Raw genomic sequence first — 19,671 nt, 5'->3', positions numbered from 1 at the left:
CTTAAGTGTACGGGATTAAATATTGCATCTTTTTATGTAATGTTCACATTTATTATTTTTAGTAGAATGCATTGATTCTATTTTAAAATGGGATTTAAAAGATATACAACAGGTGGTGTTGGTAGGTCACCCCCGCTGAGGAACGGGGAAAGCTAGTGCGCATGCGCAGACGGGAGAGGGGCGGGAAGGCGAGGGCGGTCCCTAGAACGGCGCATGCGCAGTGGGTGGCAGCGGCCGTTGGGATTCAAAGCAGGGAAGGAGAAACCGGTCGGACCGGGAGACGATGGCGGCAGCGGCCTTCCAGCGCTCGTTCGACCCCGAGGACCACGAGCTGGACAAGGGATTCCGGCTGACGGCTCTCTCCGATCTGAAAGGATGAGGCTGCAAGGTCCCGCAGGAGGTGCTGCTCAAACTCCTGCAGGGACTCGAGCCGGAGCCGCAGCCCGACGCCGGGGCTGGCGGCGACGACGACAACAGCCAGTTCCTGGGCACCGTCATGCCGCGGATCGGTGAGGACCCCTTCTCCCCCTCCCCCAGACCTCGGCCTCCCTTGGCGTGCCGGAGTGCGGCTTGTGGACCCGCCGGGCCGCGGAGCCGCCTACCGGCCAATCGGGATTCCATTGTGCGATAGATAGACAGATCAGCCAATGGGGGGATGCCACGTCTGTTTGATCGATGGCTGGCCGAGCCACCCAAAAGCGTCGGCGCCTGACTGACAGCAGCCGTACTCAGTGAGAACAGTTATCTCTTGATTGACGGGCGGCGCCACCAATCATCGGGGGCGGGAGTCCATGTACGAAGGGGATTGGTCTGATACCCTGAGGCGGGCGTTCAGGCTCAGGTGATGGGCAGGGCATGAATGCGCCCTTTGCCCCAGATGGAATCCAGGGAGGAATTTGGACCAGGGACCATCGATCCCCGTCACTGCCAATGCCCCTATCAGAATATTGCTCCTTGCCTCGTTTTTGGATGATCCCCAGCCAGGGGGACAGGAGCCTTCGGGGGGGGGGGGGGGCACGGCAAGATCTCAGGATAGCAGCCCGTTCTATGCTGAAGGGGGGGGGGGAGGACTTTGCCCCAGGAAAATGGCGAGGTTGTGGTTTGGTGGAGGGGACCTACCTCCGAACATGACTGCCATTTCCCTGAAAGGTTGGCCGCCCAACTGCCCTCTGAATTTAAAGGGTGAAGTCTCAAAAACTTGGTGGTTGGGGGGGGGGGGGGGTGATTGCAGTAATTTGTCAATTAGAGGGTCTATTCAATCTCCCAGCCTCTCTTGTGTCCCTGCAAACACTACTATTGATAACATTCGAGCCTGGTAAGCTCGAGTTTTCTCTTGGTGGGTTCTCAGGTGGCTGTATATTGGTGCAGTGTACTCGGAGTGGCAGCCTTGCACTCCCTCCTCCCCACACCGTGCATCTTATTGTCTTGAGGGCGGTGTAGCCAGTTAGCCAACTAGGCCCTGGGACTGCGGTGGAGCAGCCTGCAGGGACGCACATTCTGCAGCACCGAAGTGGTTCCCCTGCCCAGTAGCTCCCCAGGCATTCTGTCAGTCTCTTCATGGCTTCCCCCGCCTGCGGGAACTCTTGAGCAATGCGCACAAAATGCTGGAGGAGTCCAGCAGGCCAGGCAGCGTCTGTGCAGGGGAACGAACAGTCAACGTATTGGAATGAGGCCTTTCAACTCAAAGTAAACTCTCTGTTAAAGTGCATATATGTCACCATACACAGCCTGGGGGTTCATTTCCTTGAAGGCACTCACAGCAGAACAAAGAAACACAAAAGCATCATTGAAAAACTAAGTAAAAACACAAGTAGAGAGGGACAAGAAACAACGTGCAGAAGAAGAGTTACAAATACAAAATCCATGGTTGTGGAATCAGTTCAATGTTGGAGTGAGTGAAGTTATCGACAATGCTTCGGAAGCCTGATAGTTGAGGGGTAATAAGTGTTCTTGATGAGGGAGTGGTGAGGGGCCTGAGGCTCCTGTACCTCGTTCCCTTCATCAGTGAGGAGAGTGTGAACTGGATGGTGGGGGTCTTTGATGGACACTGCTTCTTGTCGATGTGCTCAGTGGTGGGGAGGGCTTTGCCTGTGACGGACTGGACTGCGTCCATCACTTGGGCTTCTCCGCTCTTGGGCATTGATGTTTCAATTACCAAACCCCATTATCAAAGAGTCGCCGTAATGACGGGTCTTAGTCTGAAATAGTGACGTTTTATTCTGCTCTATAAACGGTGAGTTGTGTGTGTGTGTGTGTTGTACCTGTAGCAAGCTTTTGCAAATGTTGACTGAAATGGGGGCAAATTAGATACATGGCCAACATTGTGCCCTCAAAGTGTCTGCTGGCTGCAGGAACTGCCCTTTCAAAATATCCACCAGCAGCCGGCATTAGGTTTCACACCCCTGCGGCGCGGCTGATCCCAGGGCCTGGACTGACATCAACCTGACCATCTGTTGCAGGGATCGGGATGGATTCCTGTGTGATCCCGCTGCGGCATGGCGGCCTCTCCCTCGTACAGACCACAGACTTCTTCTACCCGCTGGTTGATGACCCCTACATGATGGTAGGTTGCTGACGTTACCTGCGTCGTCTTTCCACTGGGTGGGGCAATTTGTTCACTTCAGAGTTTCCTTTCATACATCCAGCTATTGAACCGCATTCAGAGCCGCTCTGAAAAAACCTGCAGGGTGCACTGTATTAGGGGTGAAGTGTAAACTGTCACTGTGTAACACCAGGGATGGGTCAGTGTGACACCGGGGTACGGTACCGGTGGGGACGGGTCTGTCACTGTGTGACACCGGGGTACGGTACCGGTGGGGATGGGTCTGTCACTGTGTGACACCGGGGTACGGTACCGGTGGGGACGGGTCTGTCACTGTGTGACACCGGGGTACGGTACCGGTGGGGATGGGTCTGTCACTGTGTGACACCGGGGTACGGTACCGGCGGGGATGGGTCAGTGTGACACCGGGGTACGGTACTGGTGGGGACGGGTCTGTCACTGTGTGACACCGGGGTACGGTACCGGCGGGGACGGGTCTGTCACTGTGTAACACCGGGGTATGGTACCGGTGGGGATGGGTCTGTCACTGTGTGACACCGGGGTACGGTTCCGGTGGGGACGGGTCAGTGTAACACCGGGGTACGGTACCGGTGGGGACGGGTCCGTCGCTGTGTGACACCGGGGTACGGTACTGGTGGGGACGGGTCTGTCACTGTGTGACACCGGGGTACGGTTCCGGTGGGGACGGGTCTGTCACTGTGTGACACCGGGGTACGGTACCGGTGGGGACGGGTCCGTCGCTGTGTGACACCGGGGTACGGTACCGGTGGGGACGGGTCCGTCGCTGTGTGACACCGGGGTACGGTACCGGTGGGGACGGGTCCGTCACTGTGTGACACCGGGGTACGGTACCGGTGGGGACGGGTCCGTCGCTGTGTGACACCAGGGTACGGTACCGGTGGGGTGGGGATGGGTCTGTCACTGTGGAACACCGGGGTACGGTACTGGTGGGGTGGGGACGGGTCTGTCACTGTGGAACACCGGGGTAAGGTACCGGTGGGGACGGGTCCGTCACTGTGTGACACCGGGGTACGGTACCGGTGGGGACGGGTCTGTCACTGTAACACCGGGGTACGGTAACAGTGGGGTGGGGACGGGTCTGTCAGTGTGTAACACTGGGGTACGGTACCGGTGGGGACGGGTCTGTCACTGTGGAACACCGGGGTAAGGTACCGGTGGGGACGGGTCCGTCACTGTGTGACACCGGGGTACGGTACCGGTGGGGTGGGGATGGGTCTGTCACTGTGGAACACCGGGGTAAGGTACCGGTGGGGACGGGTCCGTCACTGTGACACCGGGGTACGGTACCGGTGGGGACGGGTCCGTCACTGTGTGACACCGGGGTACGGTACCGGTGGGGTGGGGATGGGTCTGTCACTGTGTGACACCGGGGTAAGGTACCGGTGGGGACGGGTCCGTCACTGTGGAACACCGGGGTAAGGTACCGGTGGGGACGGGTCCATCACTGTGTGACACCGGGGTACGGTACCGGTGGGGTGGGGATGGGTCCGTCACTGTGTGACACCGGGGTAAGGTACCGCTGGGGACGGGTCCTTCACTGTGTGACACCGGGGTACGGTACTGGTGGGGTGGGGACGGGTCTGTCACTGTGGAACACCGGGGTAAGGTACCGGTGGGGACGGGTCCGTCACTGTGTGACACCGGGGTAAGGTACCGGTGGGGACGGGTCTGTCACTGTGTGACACCGGGGTACGGTACTGGTGGGGTGGGGACGGGTCTGTCACTGTGGAACACCGGGGTAAGGTACCGGTGGGGACGGGTCTGTCACTGTGTGACCGCAGGGTTGGTCTCTGCACATTGCCTTGCCAGCCCCCTCACGGTTGAGGACCCATCTGCATCCGGTCAGCGCCTTGTCCTAACCATGTGACTTCTCCCTCTCCCTTGCCCCAGGGCCGTATTGCCTGCGCCAATGTCCTGAGCGATCTCTACGCCATGGGCATCACGGAGTGCGACAACATGCTGATGCTGCTGAGTGTGAGCCAGAAAATGACCGAGAAGGTGAGGTTGCCGAGGGGAGAGTGAGGGAGCCTCCACTCTCAGAGTGCCTTTGCAATGTACGGTGAACCTCAATGAGTCACAAAGATACTGGGGTGACCTGGTGGATGCATTGAGACCATTCCTGTCTGGGTACAGGAACTGCTCTGCCTGTGATATGAGAAATTGCAGCCCTGCCTATCACTTCTATCCAATACCCATTAACCAATTAAACATTGCAAAGGCTAGATCAGGGGTTCACAGATAACTCAGTTAACAGTAAGGCTGCATGGCAAAAAAAGCTGGGAACCCCTGGCCTAGATAGAGTGGATGTTTCCAGTAGTACGGGAGTCCAGGAACAGCAGTCACAGCCTCAAAATACTGGGACGTCCCTTTAGAAGAGAGAAGAGGGGTGAGCTTCTTCCACCAGAGGGTGTTGAATCTATGGAATTCATTGCCATTGATGGGTGTGGAGGTGAAGTCATTGGGTATATTTAAAGCAGAAGTTGTTGGGTTCTTGATTAGTAAGGGAGAAAAGGCGGGCAAATTGGTGGGGGGTGGTTCAGATGGATAATTCGCACTGCTGCATGTAAGGAGTTTGTACGTTCTCCCCATGACCATGTGGGTTTCCTCCCACAATCCAAAGATGTGCCTGTCGGTTAATTGGTCATTGTAAGTTGTCCCGTGGTTAGGCTAGGTTTGCTGGGCAGCTGGAAGGGTCTGGTTAACGCAGTATCTCAATAAAATATCCAGTCGGCCCTCCTTATCCGCAAGGGATTGGTTCTGGGACCTCCCGTGGATACCAAAAAACGCGGCTGCTCAAGTCCCTTATATAAAATGGTGTAGTATTTGCATATAACCTACACACATCCTCCCGTATACTTTAAATCATCTCTAGATTACTTATAATACCTAATACAATGTAAATGCTATGTAAATAGTTGTTGTACTGTAATGTTTAGGGAATATTGACAAGAAAAAGACTACATGTTCCTCTTGCTCACAACACAAGCAGCAAGCGAGGCGAACAATGATCAAACGACGAGTAAAACTTTTAACCATCTCTAGATTACAGAACTTGTAACACATAATACAGTGGAAATGCAATGTAAATAGTTGTTACACTGTCTTGTTTAGGGGATATTGACAAGAAAAAAATTGTACATGTTCCCCTCGCTCACAACACAAGGAGCGAACAATGATCAAACGAGTAAAACTTGTAATACCTGTACAGTAGTTGTTACACTGTCTTGTTTGGGGAATAAGGACGCTTTGGAGGAGGCTCAATAATACTAAAGTATTAATACGAGATGTGAGGCGAATGATGCTCGAAGAACGATGGACAACAATGCTGGAAGAACTCTTCTAGGTTTTCTCGATTTCCGGTTGGTTGAATTCACGCATGTGGAACTCGGATTAGGAGGGCCGACTTAATATTTAAAATATAGTAAATCAGCCAAGATAGAATAGCGGTGTAGACTTTATTTGGCTCCTTTGACAAGGTCTTCTCAGCAGATCAGGGAGGCAGCCAGCGTTATGAAGGACCCCTCCCACCCTGGACATTCTCTCTCCTCCCCTCCATCAGGCAGAAGGTACAAATTCTGAAACACCTTCCACCAGGCTCAAGGACAGCTTCATACCCTCCTGCTATTGAGATTCTTGAGCGGACTTTTCACACGCTTAGTGATGAATCTTTATCTCAGCCTACCTCATCCTGGTGACTTTGCAATCCAGAGTTTTGAAAGTCAAGAATGAGGCATAGAACTTTGTTTCTGGGAATTGTAAAGTTTGATGCTGAAAGTTTGCAGCAAGCTGTGGTGCAGAGGGACTTGGGAATGATTCGCGAAAGGTCAGTTTATCAAGGTTATACTGGACATCAAATAATTTCAAAATTGTTTCTTCCTTAGAAACTTGCTTTTGTTTATGATAGACCACTTGGAGCTGAACACACATAGATCATGTAGGAATTTGGAGAAATAACCGTTGAATGTAATTTGGATGTGTACATGGATATGGTGCTTCTAATGTCCAGGTGCATGTGGACGGGTCTAGGCAGGATAACAGATTGCTGTGGACCAGATGGGCCTGTTCTTGTGCTGTAGTGCTCTTGGCTGTAAGATCTGGCAGACCAAAGAGCACCTTTGATGATCTTCCAGGCGCTCTTGACGTTTGTCTCTGCACCCCCGCTGGAAGACAATCCGTAGAGCGCAGAGGCAAGTCTCAAGGACCTTCCTTAAAAAACAACTTGGTCTGTAAGGAGGGAGGTGCTCGTCTCAGCCTCATCACAGCCGGCCCAGGGAGAGCCCGTGCTTCGGAGAGGCGGGGGTTGAGATTCTGACTACACGGGAGGGCTCCCCTCACTGCCAAGTGGGGCCTTGGTGCTTGCTAGTGAGATGTCTGATACTGAAGGGGGGGCATTTAAGGTGGCCGGGGCAAAGTTCAAAGATGTATGGGGTCGTCCTCACACAGAGGGTGGTGGTAGAATGGGATTGCAGGGCAGGTGGTGGAGGCAGATACAATAGAGGTGTTAAAGAGCTGTTAGGCAGGAGCGCCAATGTGCAGAAAATGGAAAGATACGGGCGTTATGTGATAGATCGGCATTTTGTGTCACACATGCATCACAACATCTAGTGAAATGCATCTTCTGTGCCAACGAGCAACACAGTCGGAGGACAGCCTCCAGTTCCGTGTACGCGCAGAATAGACCCTTCTGGCCCTTCGAACTGTGCCGCCCAGTGATCCCCAGTTTACCCCTATCCTAATCACAGGAAAATTTATAATGACCAATTAACGTGCCCACCGGTAGGTCTTTCGAACACGGGGGGGGGGGGGGGGGGGGAGCAACACAGGCAGCGGCAGGAATTGAACCCGGGTCTTGGAATGTGGGAGGAAACTGGAGGAAACCCATCAGGAGAATGTACAGACTCCTTACGGGGAGCAGCGGGAAAGCGTTACGCTAACTGCTACCGTGCTGCCCTAACTGAGAAGCTTCTAGAAAACATAGATTCGGCTATATTACTGGCAAATTCACTAAACAATTATGCATATACACAGGTGACTGTGTAAACATTACTAGCAAGCAGAGGAAAGTGAAATTGCCAGAGAAGTAACAATTCTACACCCCAATCAACACGTGACAATAATAAATTTCTTCACATAAAAGAATCTAGATCTACCTCCGGGGTGGAGGCAGATCTGGAAATTCAGGATGGATTGGTGAGGGTGCCCTCCCACAAGGTGCGTCTGGGAGTGGCGCTGTTGGGGTGGGGAGCAGTTCTTGGAAGTGGGGGGGGGGGGAAACAATGTGACAGCGGTTAACGGCCTCTTCTGCCGCAGGAACGGGACAAGGTGGTGCCCCTGATGATCCGGGGCTTCAAGGACGCAGCGGAGGAGGGCGGCACCTCGGTGACCGGCGGGCAGACGGTGGTGAATCCGTGGATCATCATTGGCGGTGTGGCCACTGTGGTCTGCCAACCCAACGAGTTCATCATGTGAGTTGGGCTAGCGGCACTCTCGTGCGTTTCTCGCACTCTCTCTCGTAACGGGGGCTGCCAGAAGAGCCAGCAGCAGTGATTGGCTGCCGGTTCATGATGACCCCTTTCCGTTGGTAAATTTTTGTGTTCATAAACAATAGATTCAATTGTTATTTAAATAATGAAAGATTATACCGTGCTGTTAAGCGGAGGGACTTGGGAGTGCTGGTGCGTGAATTGCAGAAGTTTGCTTAGCGGGTGCAGTGGGGTATCATTGCCAGAGAGCTTGATAGAGGGAGGTTGTGCTGCAAATGGACTGGGTAGTGCTGAGGCTGCACCTCGAGTACTGCGTGCGGTTACAGTCTCTGTACTTGAGGGAAGATATATTGGCTTTGGAGGCACTGGTAAGTGAGACTGGAAGCAGGGGACACAGCCTAATGATTTGGGGGGAGATGAGGAAGAACTGCTTTTCTCAGAGAGTAGTGTACCTGTGGCATCCTCTGCCCAGGGAAGCAGCAAGGGCTACCTCATTAAACAGATTTAAGACAGAGCAGGAGAATCGAGGGTTATGGGGAAAACGAGCCAGCTCAACCGTGATCTTACTGAATGTCGGTGAAGGCCGACCTGCTCCTATTTCTTATGTTCTGCTGTTGTTTCCCAAGGCCCGACAACGCAGTCCCGGGTGACGTGCTGGTGCTGACGAAGCCTCTGGGGACGCAGGTCGCCGTGAACAGCCACCAGTGGTTGGAGAACGTGAGTTGCGGGACGGTGCTGTGATGCGTTTGTGGGGGGGGGAGAGGGGTAAGATGTGTGGGAGGGTGCCATCTTGGAGTGGGGATCCCTTTGCTGACTGACCCACGGATGATTTGCAGGTCTGACCTCGTCTTCGACTGGGGTGAGCTGCTGGTGATTCAGAAGGTCCGCCCCAGCCCCGGGATCTCCACGTCCCTCTGATTCCGGCTGCTCGCAGCTTTCAGCCTCAAAGTAAAGCTCACTCCCTGGTGCACAAATACGTGTGCGTACAGATGCAATTAAAAAAAAAATGCATGCTGCAGTCACAAGCACACAGAATACACAAGGACAACATCAGCTACGCATAAATTTTACAAGAAAAAGCAGAGTTAGAACAAAAAAATCATCTTTTTTGTGCAAAGTGATCATAGTGATCTATATTGTTGCCTGTAGTATTAACTGGCGTTTAGAAGAATGTGGGGTGGGGGAATCTCATTGAAACATTGAATATAAGGCCTGGATAGAGTGGGTGTGGAGAGGATATTTCCTGTAGTGGGGGAGTCTAGGACCAGAGGATGGTGAATCTGTAGAATTCATTGCTATAGACGGAAGCCAGATAATTTATATAAAGTGGAGGTCGATAGGTTCTTGATTAGTTAGGGGATCAAAGGTTACGGGGAGAAGGCAGGAATAATAAATTGAGGGGAATAATTAATCGGCCTGATAGAATGGCAGAGCTGACTTGATGGGCTGAATGGCTTAATTTCGTTCCTTATGTCTTACGATCTTACTGAGGTAGTGATTAGGGTTGAGGTGGTTAGTCCATAGACTATAGAACAGTACAGCACAGTATGTGTTTTCAGCTCATAAATACTGTAACTGGTGTATATAAAGCTACACAATGTACACAAAGAAAACATAATATAACCAATCCTTTCCACATGGTCTGTTTTTCTATCATCCACATTATCTGTCTAAGATTCTCAAGTATTATTAATGTATCTGTCTCTACCTTGGCAGCACGTTCACCCACCACTATCCCCTAAATATTCCTCCTCTCTCAAATGGGTTTCCTCTGGTATTGGTTACTGCTGCCCTGGGAAGAAGATGCTGGCTGTCTACTCTTATCTATGCCTCTCATAATCTTATACACCTCTGGCAAGTTGCCCCTCTCATCACCTGTTACTCCAAAGAGAAAAGCCTTGGCTCCTCCAGGCTTTCCTCTGAAGAAGTGCCCTACAATCCGGGTGAATCTCCGCTGCAGCCTCCTGTTCAGAACTGAGTAATTGAAGGTTTCAGCAACCGAACAGCTGAAGGGAAGTAGCTGTTCTTGAACAAAACAAACATGGAGCAGTGCAGGGCCTTCAGCCCTTGATATTGTGCAGACCCCTTGACCTACTCTAAGATTAATCTAACCGTTCCCTCTCTCAGAACCCTCCATTTTTCTGCCCTCCATATGCCTATCTACGGGTCTCTTAAACCTCCTCAGTGTGTCTGCCTCTACCACCACCTTTGGCAACACGTTTCATGCACCCACCACTCTGTGGGTTTAAAAAGAACCCTATACCTTTCATTCACCTTAAAAGAATACCGTGAGAAGAAGGCTGTCCACTCAATCTAGACAGCTCTTGTCAAACCACATCTCATCCTACTTTGCTCCAAGGAGAAAAGCCCTTTCCCCTTGAAACATGTTCCCAAATCCGGGCAGCATCCCGGTAAATCTCCTCTGCCCCCTCTTGTTGCAGAACCAATAGAAGGGTTCAGGAACCTAATGGTTAAAAGGAAGCAGCAGTTCCTGGTGGTGTGGGACTTCCTGAGTTTCTTCTACTTCTGTTTTATCGTAGAAAAGAGGTTTATTGTCCTCATTCTGTCCCAATTTCTGATTGCTCTGTCCTCAGCCAGGAGCTCCTCTCTCTGGGGATGACAGTTGGGGTGGGGGTTGGTGGATTTTGTGCCGCCCACCCTTCAGCCCCCTACTCCTCTCGAGCACTAACCCCGTCTCTCCCCGTCTCTCCGCAGCCCGAGAAGTGGAACAAGATCAAGCTGGTGGTCTCCCAAGAGGACGTGGAGCTCGCCTATCAGGAAGCCATGTTCAACATGGCCCGGCTAAACAGAACAGGTAACTCCCTCCATGCTGGCCACCCCTCCTCCCCTACACGCGTGGCTCAGCCTCTGGGCTGGCCAGGACCTTTTCTCTGTATACGTAGTGTTCAGTGCAGGACATCCTGTCGGTATGATGGATCCCGTGAGATGGGTCTTGGGATTGGCAGGGGACTGTCGGCACTGGAACTAGCCCTTCGTGCACAATGGTGTGTCAAACCTAACCAGACTAATCCCTTTTTTCTATATTTATCACCAATAACCAGGCTCAAATTCCCAGCATCGTCTGTAAGGAGTTTGTCCAGTTGACCATGAGGTCCCCTCTGCGTGCTCCATTGCTCTCCCACATTCCAAGCAGACAGAGATAAGGGATAGGTAGTTCTGAACATGCTATGCTGGCATCAACCTTGGTTGATGACACAAACGATGCATTTCACTGTACGTTTCGATGTACATGTGACAGATAGAGCTGATCGGATACACTATGTCTATAACCCTCCATTCTCTGCACGCTGGCAGCACACTCCCAACATCCACCACCCTCTCTGTGAAAGGAACTGATCGTTTCTCCAGTCACCCTTTAGTATTGGACCTGTTGCTAGCAAGCACAAAGGCCCCACTTGGCTTGGACAGCTGTGATGAGTTCGACCTGTTTGCAGACTGTGAGTTTTCCCGAGGAAGGTCCTTGTCGAGGTTTGTCCGTATGCTGTCCGCAGTGTCCCAGTGGGGTCGTCGGCTGAGGCTGGCTCCGGGAAAGACTTTGATCTGCCTGAACCATACAGTCCGGCTCATCTCGTTTGTGCCGAGTTGTTACTCTGTCTCGTCCGGTCCATAGTCCTCCCAACCAGGTCCCTATCCAAATATCTCCTAAATGTGGAAACTGAACCCACACCCACCACTTCTCACCATCCCCTCAGTAAAGCAGTTGCTCTTAAGTATTTCACCTTTCACTCTTAACCTATGAACTTTAGTTCTAGTCTCACCCTATCTCGCTTGTTCTATCCGATCTTATAATTTTCTATACCTCTATCAAATCTCCCCTCTTCCTCCTGTGCTCCTGTGACTGAAGTCCTCACCTATTCATCTGTTCCCTGTAACTCAGGTCTTGGCAACATGCTTGTAAATTTTCTGTGTACTCTTTCAGTGTTGTTGCTATCTTTGCCGTAGGTAGGTGCCCAGAATGGTGGGTGCACTGTACTCCAATCTGGCCTCATTGATGTCTCATACAACTTAATTGTAGCATCCCAATTCCTGCACCTAGTACAGTTGGCCCTCCTTATCCGCGAGGGATTGGTTCTGGGACCCCTCGCGGATACCAAAAAACGCGGATGCTCGTCCCTTATTTAACATGTCTCAGTGCGGTGGACTTCAGGACCCAGCGGAGCCCTGAATCCGCAGTGTTTCTGTTCACGAAAGTAATCACGATCACGTTTGAAAATAAAGTGGAAATAATAAAGTGATTGGAAAGAGGTGAAACACCATCGGTCATTGGAAAAGTGTTAGGCTACAGTCGGTCAATGATCGGAACAATTTTAATGGATAAAGTGAGAAAGGCCCTGCCATAATGAAAGCTACAGTTATTACTAAGCAACGCAGAGGTTTAATCATTGAAATACATACGTTTTCTAAGTGTTTTATATGCATAGAAAGGTAAAATATATATTCTTTTCTAAGACAAATGTTTGACTGACGCTAAATAATACTGGATGTAGCTGTTCCGACTTACTGAGAACTTATGATTTTTTTCAATCCTGATCCACGATAACCCACGCACATCCTCCCGTATACTTTAAATCGTCTCTGCATTACTTATAATACCTAATACAATGTAAATGGTTGTTATACTGCATTGTTTAGGGAATAATGACAAGGAAAAAAGTCTGTACATGCTGGAGCAACGAGTGCTGGAAGTGCACTTCTGGGTTTTCTCGATACGCGGTTGGTTGAATTCGCGCATGTGGAACTCACGGATAAGGAGGGCCGACTGTACTCTGATTTATGAAGGCCAAGGTGCCAAAAGCCCTCTTTACAACCCCAACTACCTGTGACATAATTTTCAAGGAATTCTGGATTCTTCCACACTCCTCTGTGCATCAGCCCTGCCCTGGTTTGTCCTCCCAAAGTGCAACACCTCACATGTCTTCATTAAATTCCACTTGCCATTTTTCAGCCCATTTCTCCAGCTGGTCCTGATCCCTTTTCCAGCTTTGTAGCCTTCCTCGCTGTGCAGTGTGCCCACAATCTAGGTGTCTACTGCAAAGTTGTTGATGCAGTTTAGCACATAATCATCTGGATCGTTGATATACCTTCCATCATCTACGAGTCAGGAGTGTGACAGGACACTGCCCACTTGCCTGGGTGGAGTTGGTCCATGCACTCCATATCCGCCACATTGCCTCTCCGCCATCTATGAGTCAGGAGTGTGAGGGACACTCTCCACTTGGAGTTAGTCCATGCCATCCACATTACCTTCCCCCAGATTGAAGGCGCACAGCACTTTATCTGTAATTGCTATTATGGCTTTTCCTTGATGTAATTGTATTTGGCACTGATCTATACAGACCAAAGTTTCTCACTGTACTCCTCCACTCACAGCCGCTGGACTGATGCACACGTTCAATGCGCACGCGGCCACGGACATCACCGGCTTCGGCATCCTGGGCCACGCGCAGAACCTCGCCAAGCAGCAACGCAACGAGGTCTCCTTCGTCATCCACAACCTCCCCATCATCGCCAAGATGGCGGCCATCAGCAAGGCTTGCGGCAACATGTTCGGCCTCCTCCACGGCACGTCAGCGGAGACTTCTGGTGAGTAGGCAGGGAGCTTTGCCTTTCCCGGGGGAGCCACGGTACATCTCCTACCGGGGTGGGAGGGTACCAGTAGAATAGAAGAGCCGTGGTCAGCCGAAAGTCTTGGTGCTACGGCCTGTTTATTAGCTGTGTGGTTAGTACCTGCTCCTGCTGTGTGGGTGAGGGTATTGACTTTATTTCTTCCTTCCTTCATTCAGATACACGAGGAGTAAACATCTTTTGTTATGTCTCCATCCAAATGTGCCATGTGCAATCATAGTAATTTATAATAATTAATTATAATTAGAACAGTCAATGTAATGTAGAGTACACTCATCAGCGTAAGTTAATCAATCTGACGACCTGGTGGAAGAAGCTGTCCCGGAGACTGCTGGTCCTGGCTTTTATGCTGCGGTACCGTTTCCCGGATGGTGGTTGGGATGACTTGGGTCCCCAATGATCCTTCGAGCCCTTTTTACGCACCTGTCCTTGTAATTGTCCTGAATAGTGGGAAGTTCACAACTACAGATGTGCTGGGCTGTCCGCACCACTTTCTGCAGAATCCTGCGATTAAGGGAGCTACAGTTCCCACACCAGGCAGTGATGCAGCCAGTCAGGATGCTCTCAATTGTGCCCCTGTAGAAAGTCCTTGGGATGCTGAGGAACTTGAAGCTGTTTACCCTCTCCACCATTGATGTCAATAGGGGTTAGCCCGTCTCCATTCCTCTTGTAATCCACAACCAGCTCCTTTGTTTTTGCGACATTGAGGGAGAGGTTGTGTTCTTGACACCGCTGTGGCCTGTAGGAACTGTTCCCTGCAGGTCAGCTCATTATTGTTGAGATAGGGCCATCAATGTAGTGTCATTGGCAAATTTAATTAGCAGATTGGAGCTGTGGGTGGTGACACACTCATTGGTATACGGGGAGTAAAGGAGGGGACTCAGTATGCAGCCCTGAGGGGCTCCTGTGTTGAGAGTCAGAGGGGTGGAGGTGAGGGAGCCCACTCTTACCACCTGCCGGCGATCTGACAGGAAGTCCAGGATCCAGCTACACAAGGCAGGGTGAAGGCCGAGGTCTCTGAGCTTCTTGTCGAGCCTGGATGGAATTATGGCGTTGAATGCTGAACTGTAGTCCAAGAACAGCATTCTCACATAAGCATCCTCCTTCTCTTGATGTGTAAGGACAGTATGTAGAGCAGTGGCTATTGCATTATCTGTCGATCGGTTGTGTCAACGGGTGAATTGTAAGGGGTCCAGTTTGGGTGGTTGTATGCTGCAGATGTAATCGTTGACCGGCCTCTCAAAGCATTTGCTTATTAATGAGGTGAGTGTGACAGGATGCCAGTCGTTCAGGCATGTTACCTTGGTCTTTTCTGGTATAGAGACCATGGTGGATAATTTGAAGCAGGAGAGGGAGAGATTAAAAATGTCAGTAAACGCACCTGCCAGTTGTGCTGTGCACATCCTGAGTACTCGCCCTGGGATGCCGTCCGGTCCCGCAGCCTTGCGACTGTCCACCCACTGGAAACATCTGCATACCTCGGCCTCAGAGATGACCAGGCTGCAGGCTGTAGCAGTGGCTTTCCTCAGAGGCTGAGAGTTGGCGACATCGAGCGGAGCTCAACTGGGAGAGAGGCACAACGTTTGGCTTTGAAGTCTGCGAAGCCCTCGCCACAAGTCATGTGTGCTGTTCATTGTGAATCTTGACTTAATCTTGTCCCTATATTTTTCCACAGCCTTGATAGCTTTGCACAGATCATAGCCGCTTTTCTTGAGCTCTAGTTGATCGCTGCCAATGTAAGCTCGATGTTGTGCTGTAGGTGCTGCTGGCATGGAACTATTGATCCAGGGTTTCTGGTTTGGGAAGACCCTGACCGACTTCTGGGGGACAAGGTCGTCGTTGCACTTCTGGATGAAGCACGCAACTGCATCTGTGAACTCGGAGACATTCTCATCATGGAAGACTTTCCAGTCGACGTCATCAACTATGGTCGCTCTTGTTTCAGCTTCTGCCTGTACGTTGGCAAAAGCAGGATCGAAGAGTAATCTGATTTTCCAAAAGCCGGGCGAAGGAGAGTTTTGTAAGCGTTGCGGAAGGAAGTGTAGCTGTGGTCAAGTGTCTTATCTCCACGAGTGCACATCCAGCTGACTCGATTAGAGTCACCGGCGACGATGAAGGCAGCCTCTGGGTGTGCATTCTCCAGGATGTTGATGGTCTCGTGCAGTTTGAGAGCCGGGTCGGTATTGGCCTGTGGCGGAAAGTACACTGCGGTGATGATAACAGCCGTGAACTCCCTTGGCGGCCAGTAGCACCAGCTATTCCAGGTCTGGAGAACAAAAGGATTTGAGTGCATGCACAATCTGGGGCCAAGCATTGTTGACCCCTCCTCCTTTACTCTTCCCAGTGAGGTTTTTCAACCTGTCTGCCCGGGACGGAGAGAACCCATGGCGTGTTCCGGTCTCCACGAAGCACCAAAGTCCATGGGGGTGGGTGGGGCGGGGAATAAGCCGGCACAGACTAAATGGCCCCACTTTGTGAATGAGTTGTGGAGGAGGGTCGTGGGGCAGATGCCTGGGTCCTTGAGCGTTGCCACGTTCTAATGACTCCATCTTTCTCTCCTCTTCCCCCCCCCCTCCCCTCCGGGGGCGCAGGTGGCCTTCTGATCTGCTTGCCCCGCGAGCAGGCGGCTCGCTTCTGCGCCGAGATCAAGTCCCCCAAGTACGGCGAGGGGCACCAGGCCTGGATCATCGGCATCGTGGAGAAGGGCAACCGGGCAGCGCGCATCATCGACAAGCCCAGGATCATCGAGGTGGCACCCCGTGGCGCTGCCTCACCCCAGGACAACAATGCCAGCGCCAGTCCTGAGACCCCCTCGTAAGGGGGGTGGCGGGAGGGAGGGTGAGTCCCTGTCCCTCGTGCACCCTCCACCTTTAGTTGCACCTCCCTCTTCCCTTTCCTTTGCCACTCCGATCCCCAAATGGGAACCTCCTACTGCCTGAAATTTTTATTTTAAAACCATTGGCCTCCCCTCCTCAAAGTGACTGACTGCCAGAGCAAGGGTTTTCCCTTTGTGAGCCTTCCTTTTCCCCTGTTGTTTCTATTTCCCTTTGTTTTCTGTACTGTAAGCCCCCCCCCACAAACACCCCTCCCCCAGGGGCTCAAAGTGGGGGGGCCAGCCAGCTGCAATCCGCACAGTACCGTAGCATGCACCTTCTGTCTTCACGATTTTCCCCTGAGAATCTGGCTTCAGTCACATGGGGAGAGGATGTGTCGGGGATGGAGGGCCCAAATTACCTCAAGCCTCAGACTCGGCTCCTCCTCGCCAGGCAGTGAGGGAGTTTGGGGGGCAGAGAGGGGCTGAATGTATTTTCATGAGTATGGGAAGCTGGGCTTCGTGACCTCATTAGCCTGCTGCTGACGTTTATTTAAAAGAGCAAGTCCCTCTGCAGCCCCTTCCTCCTGAGATCTGGGTTTGGATGCCGGGTTCCCCTCCTTCCTTGTGTTAGGGGATTATCTGAGCCCACCCCCTCTGTGTCCTTCAGACATCCATACCTCTCTTCCCTGCCTCCTCTCGAAGACACCGGCAAAGAGAGAGAGGCTGTCTCTCCCTCACCACTACCCTCGGTGTAACCGGGGACAACAGGGTCCAGCTCTGGGATCCTGGGTTTTAAAGCAAAAGAGACTGACGCCCTCTTTTCCTTTTCTCTGCCTTGTTTTCCCTGCACCCCACCTCTCCCTCCCCAAGCCAAGTAACTACACCGGCGATCCCCTTCAATAGACTGACAGTGATTTAACCGTAGAGTGCAGAGTTAATTATGTGTAGGTGTGAATTTGAAATCAGGGTTTTCTGATACTGTACAGGGTTCTGTTGTTTAAATGAAAAATACCCCACCAATCAATTTGCTGCAGTGTGCGTTTTTCCCTCCCTCCGAACCCCCCCACATCGCCGCCTTCTGCAGCACGGGCACTCCCTGCTTCCTTTCCACAACCCACCCGCCACCCCTCGTTCCTTGCCCTTGATTGAGCAGCAGGGGCAAAGGGTGAGGGAAGGGCAGGAGGGAAGTGGGCGGGAAAGGGAATGCCTGCTGGCGGCGGGACCCGCCTACCGTTGACCCGCAGCCCCGTTAGACGCCAGCCACGCCCCTCTGCGAATGAAGCCAACCCCCACAAAGCCCGCCTGGTAACGGGGGGCTGGGGGGATGGCCGACACGATGAGCCCAGAGGGGCGTGGTACGTCCAGGCCTGCGCATCGACGGCCATGGCTACGTGCCCCCCTATTGTCAATCAAAGTAATGGACCAATAAATGAGTTTTTTATATAATCTCCCGAGTTTGTGTTTATTGCTGCTGAAACATGGGTAGCCATGTAACTGAGGTGTTTTAAAACACAGTTATTATCAAAGTCTGGATCAATCATACAACTTTGAGATTAATTTCCTTGTAGGCAGCCACAAACAAGAAACCTGAAAGAACCCAATTTTTAAAAAACATTAAAAGTCAGAGAGAGAGAAATTCTGCAAACAGTAAAGCAAACAACAGCATTCAGAACGAAAGTGGGTCTATAGACAGAAAGCCCGGAGCGGACCCATTGTCTCAGCTTCAGTTCATCACACAGCCATGCAAATGGTCGTGGACCTTGCAGACACGAAGCCTGGAGCAGGACACGGCCTCGGTTTCAGTGGTACGGAGAACGAGTATACATCTCAAAGCCAGCCCAACCTTCGCCTTGCCTTTTCAGATCTGACCTGGCACTCATATTGTCCAAACATCAGCTCGGTCCCTGCACGCCGCATCAATACACTGTGGGACTGGACCCTGCCGTCATGTTCCGGTCCACGCCCAACCTTCCCAAATCATCCTGGCACTTAGATCGATCCAGTCTTGCTCCCGGTTTCAGTGGAGGGACTCCGGAGCTCCTCCACTCCAACTCTGTCTCGAACGTGCCTCGACCTTTCTCCGACTTAGCATTGCACCAGCACGCCTTGACCTTCAAGACCGCCTCACCTTTGGTCACCTCTTCATTGTTTGTGGTAATCGTTCAGCACAATTTTCCACAGGAAAGGTGTCATTAATAAAGTCTTCAGTTGTGGTTTTTGCTTTATGAACCACAAGTAAGCCGTCTTCAGTAGCGCTATCTTAAACCAAAAGCCTCAACTGATTAAAGTCACTTGTCTCTTCTAGTTAGTGAGAGAGGGACTGAGAAACATCAGTCATCGGTCAGTGTATAAATCTGCCCACTGCAAGCGAGGGACTGAGAGACACTGGTCAGTGTGTAGACATTGTTACGTACCCCGTAACTGGGTGTCTAACCAGCAGAGAAAAAAGAATCCGTTGGAGGCTGGTGGTACTATATTCAAAAGTGTTTATTAGTAATATAAGCAAATCAATACCAATAATGCAAATATATAGATAACACACGTTAGCAATAATAAACCTAAAAGTGTAGGAATAATAATAAACAAGCTCTATCGACGTCTAGGGGTAAATGAATTGTCATAAAAAAGTATAAAGTTCAGTTCATGCGTGTTGAGGTAGATATGGTTGGTGTGTTGTAATCGTCGGGGAGAGAGTGAGCGAGCGAGAAGTAACAGCTACAGCAGTCAAACCTTCCTTTGCGTTCTTGATCCGTCGTGTCGTTGTGGCCATTCAGTTATGACCCCTCTGTCATTCAGCTAGACCGTTCTTCTGTGGTGGACTCGTCACTCTGGCATGAGTGGACATACACACAAGTCCCAACCGGCCCTGCTATAACACTGAGTTTTACTGACCGACCTTGGTTCGGTCTCCGAAGCCCCACACCTTCCCGTGGGTTCCAACACTCAGTGTCCACTAGTGTGTCTCCTGGTGTGTCTGAAGGGTGTCTCTCCAGAGCTGTCTTTTATCCCTACTCACGGGGTCTCAGCTATCAATCAATTTTGAATGACTGTGTCCATCAAACCAGCCCACTCCGGCTGTCCACTGAGGAATGTTAATGAACAGAATGGTATAAGATAAATAACCCTCGCAGAAGTCATAACAC

At 51.4% G+C, this 19,671-nt stretch overlaps 1 protein-coding gene across 1 annotated transcript; it reads left to right on the top strand.

The window, feature by feature from the left end:
- Window positions 1-207: 207 nt before the first annotated feature.
- LOC140716053 (selenide, water dikinase 1-like) lies at window positions 208-17,974 on the top strand. Its single transcript, XM_073028738.1, has 8 exons — window positions 208-509; window positions 2,460-2,563; window positions 4,475-4,582; window positions 7,895-8,049; window positions 8,694-8,784; window positions 10,783-10,882; window positions 13,459-13,671; window positions 16,305-17,974. Exons 1-8 carry the CDS (start codon window positions 497-499, stop codon window positions 16,529-16,531), a joined length of 1,011 nt encoding a protein of 336 aa, XP_072884839.1. The 5' UTR covers window positions 208-496; the 3' UTR covers window positions 16,532-17,974.
- Window positions 17,975-19,671: the final 1,697 nt, after the last annotated feature.

The sequence above is a fragment of the Hemitrygon akajei genome, chromosome 24 (genome assembly GCF_048418815.1).
Source record: "Hemitrygon akajei chromosome 24, sHemAka1.3, whole genome shotgun sequence".
In the NCBI taxonomy this organism is placed as follows: Eukaryota; Metazoa; Chordata; class Chondrichthyes; order Myliobatiformes; family Dasyatidae; genus Hemitrygon; species Hemitrygon akajei.
This window is presented reverse-complemented; position numbering and strand designations above follow the sequence as displayed.

Coding starts and splice junctions, on each gene's coding strand:
- LOC140716053 (XM_073028738.1), top strand. Junction 4,583..7,894: donor GCCAGAAAATGACCGAGAAG/GTGAGGTTGCCG, acceptor CTTCTGCCGCAG/GAACGGGACAAGGTGGTGCC. Junction 10,883..13,458: donor GGCCCGGCTAAACAGAACAG/GTAACTCCCTCC, acceptor CTCCACTCACAG/CCGCTGGACTGATGCACACG.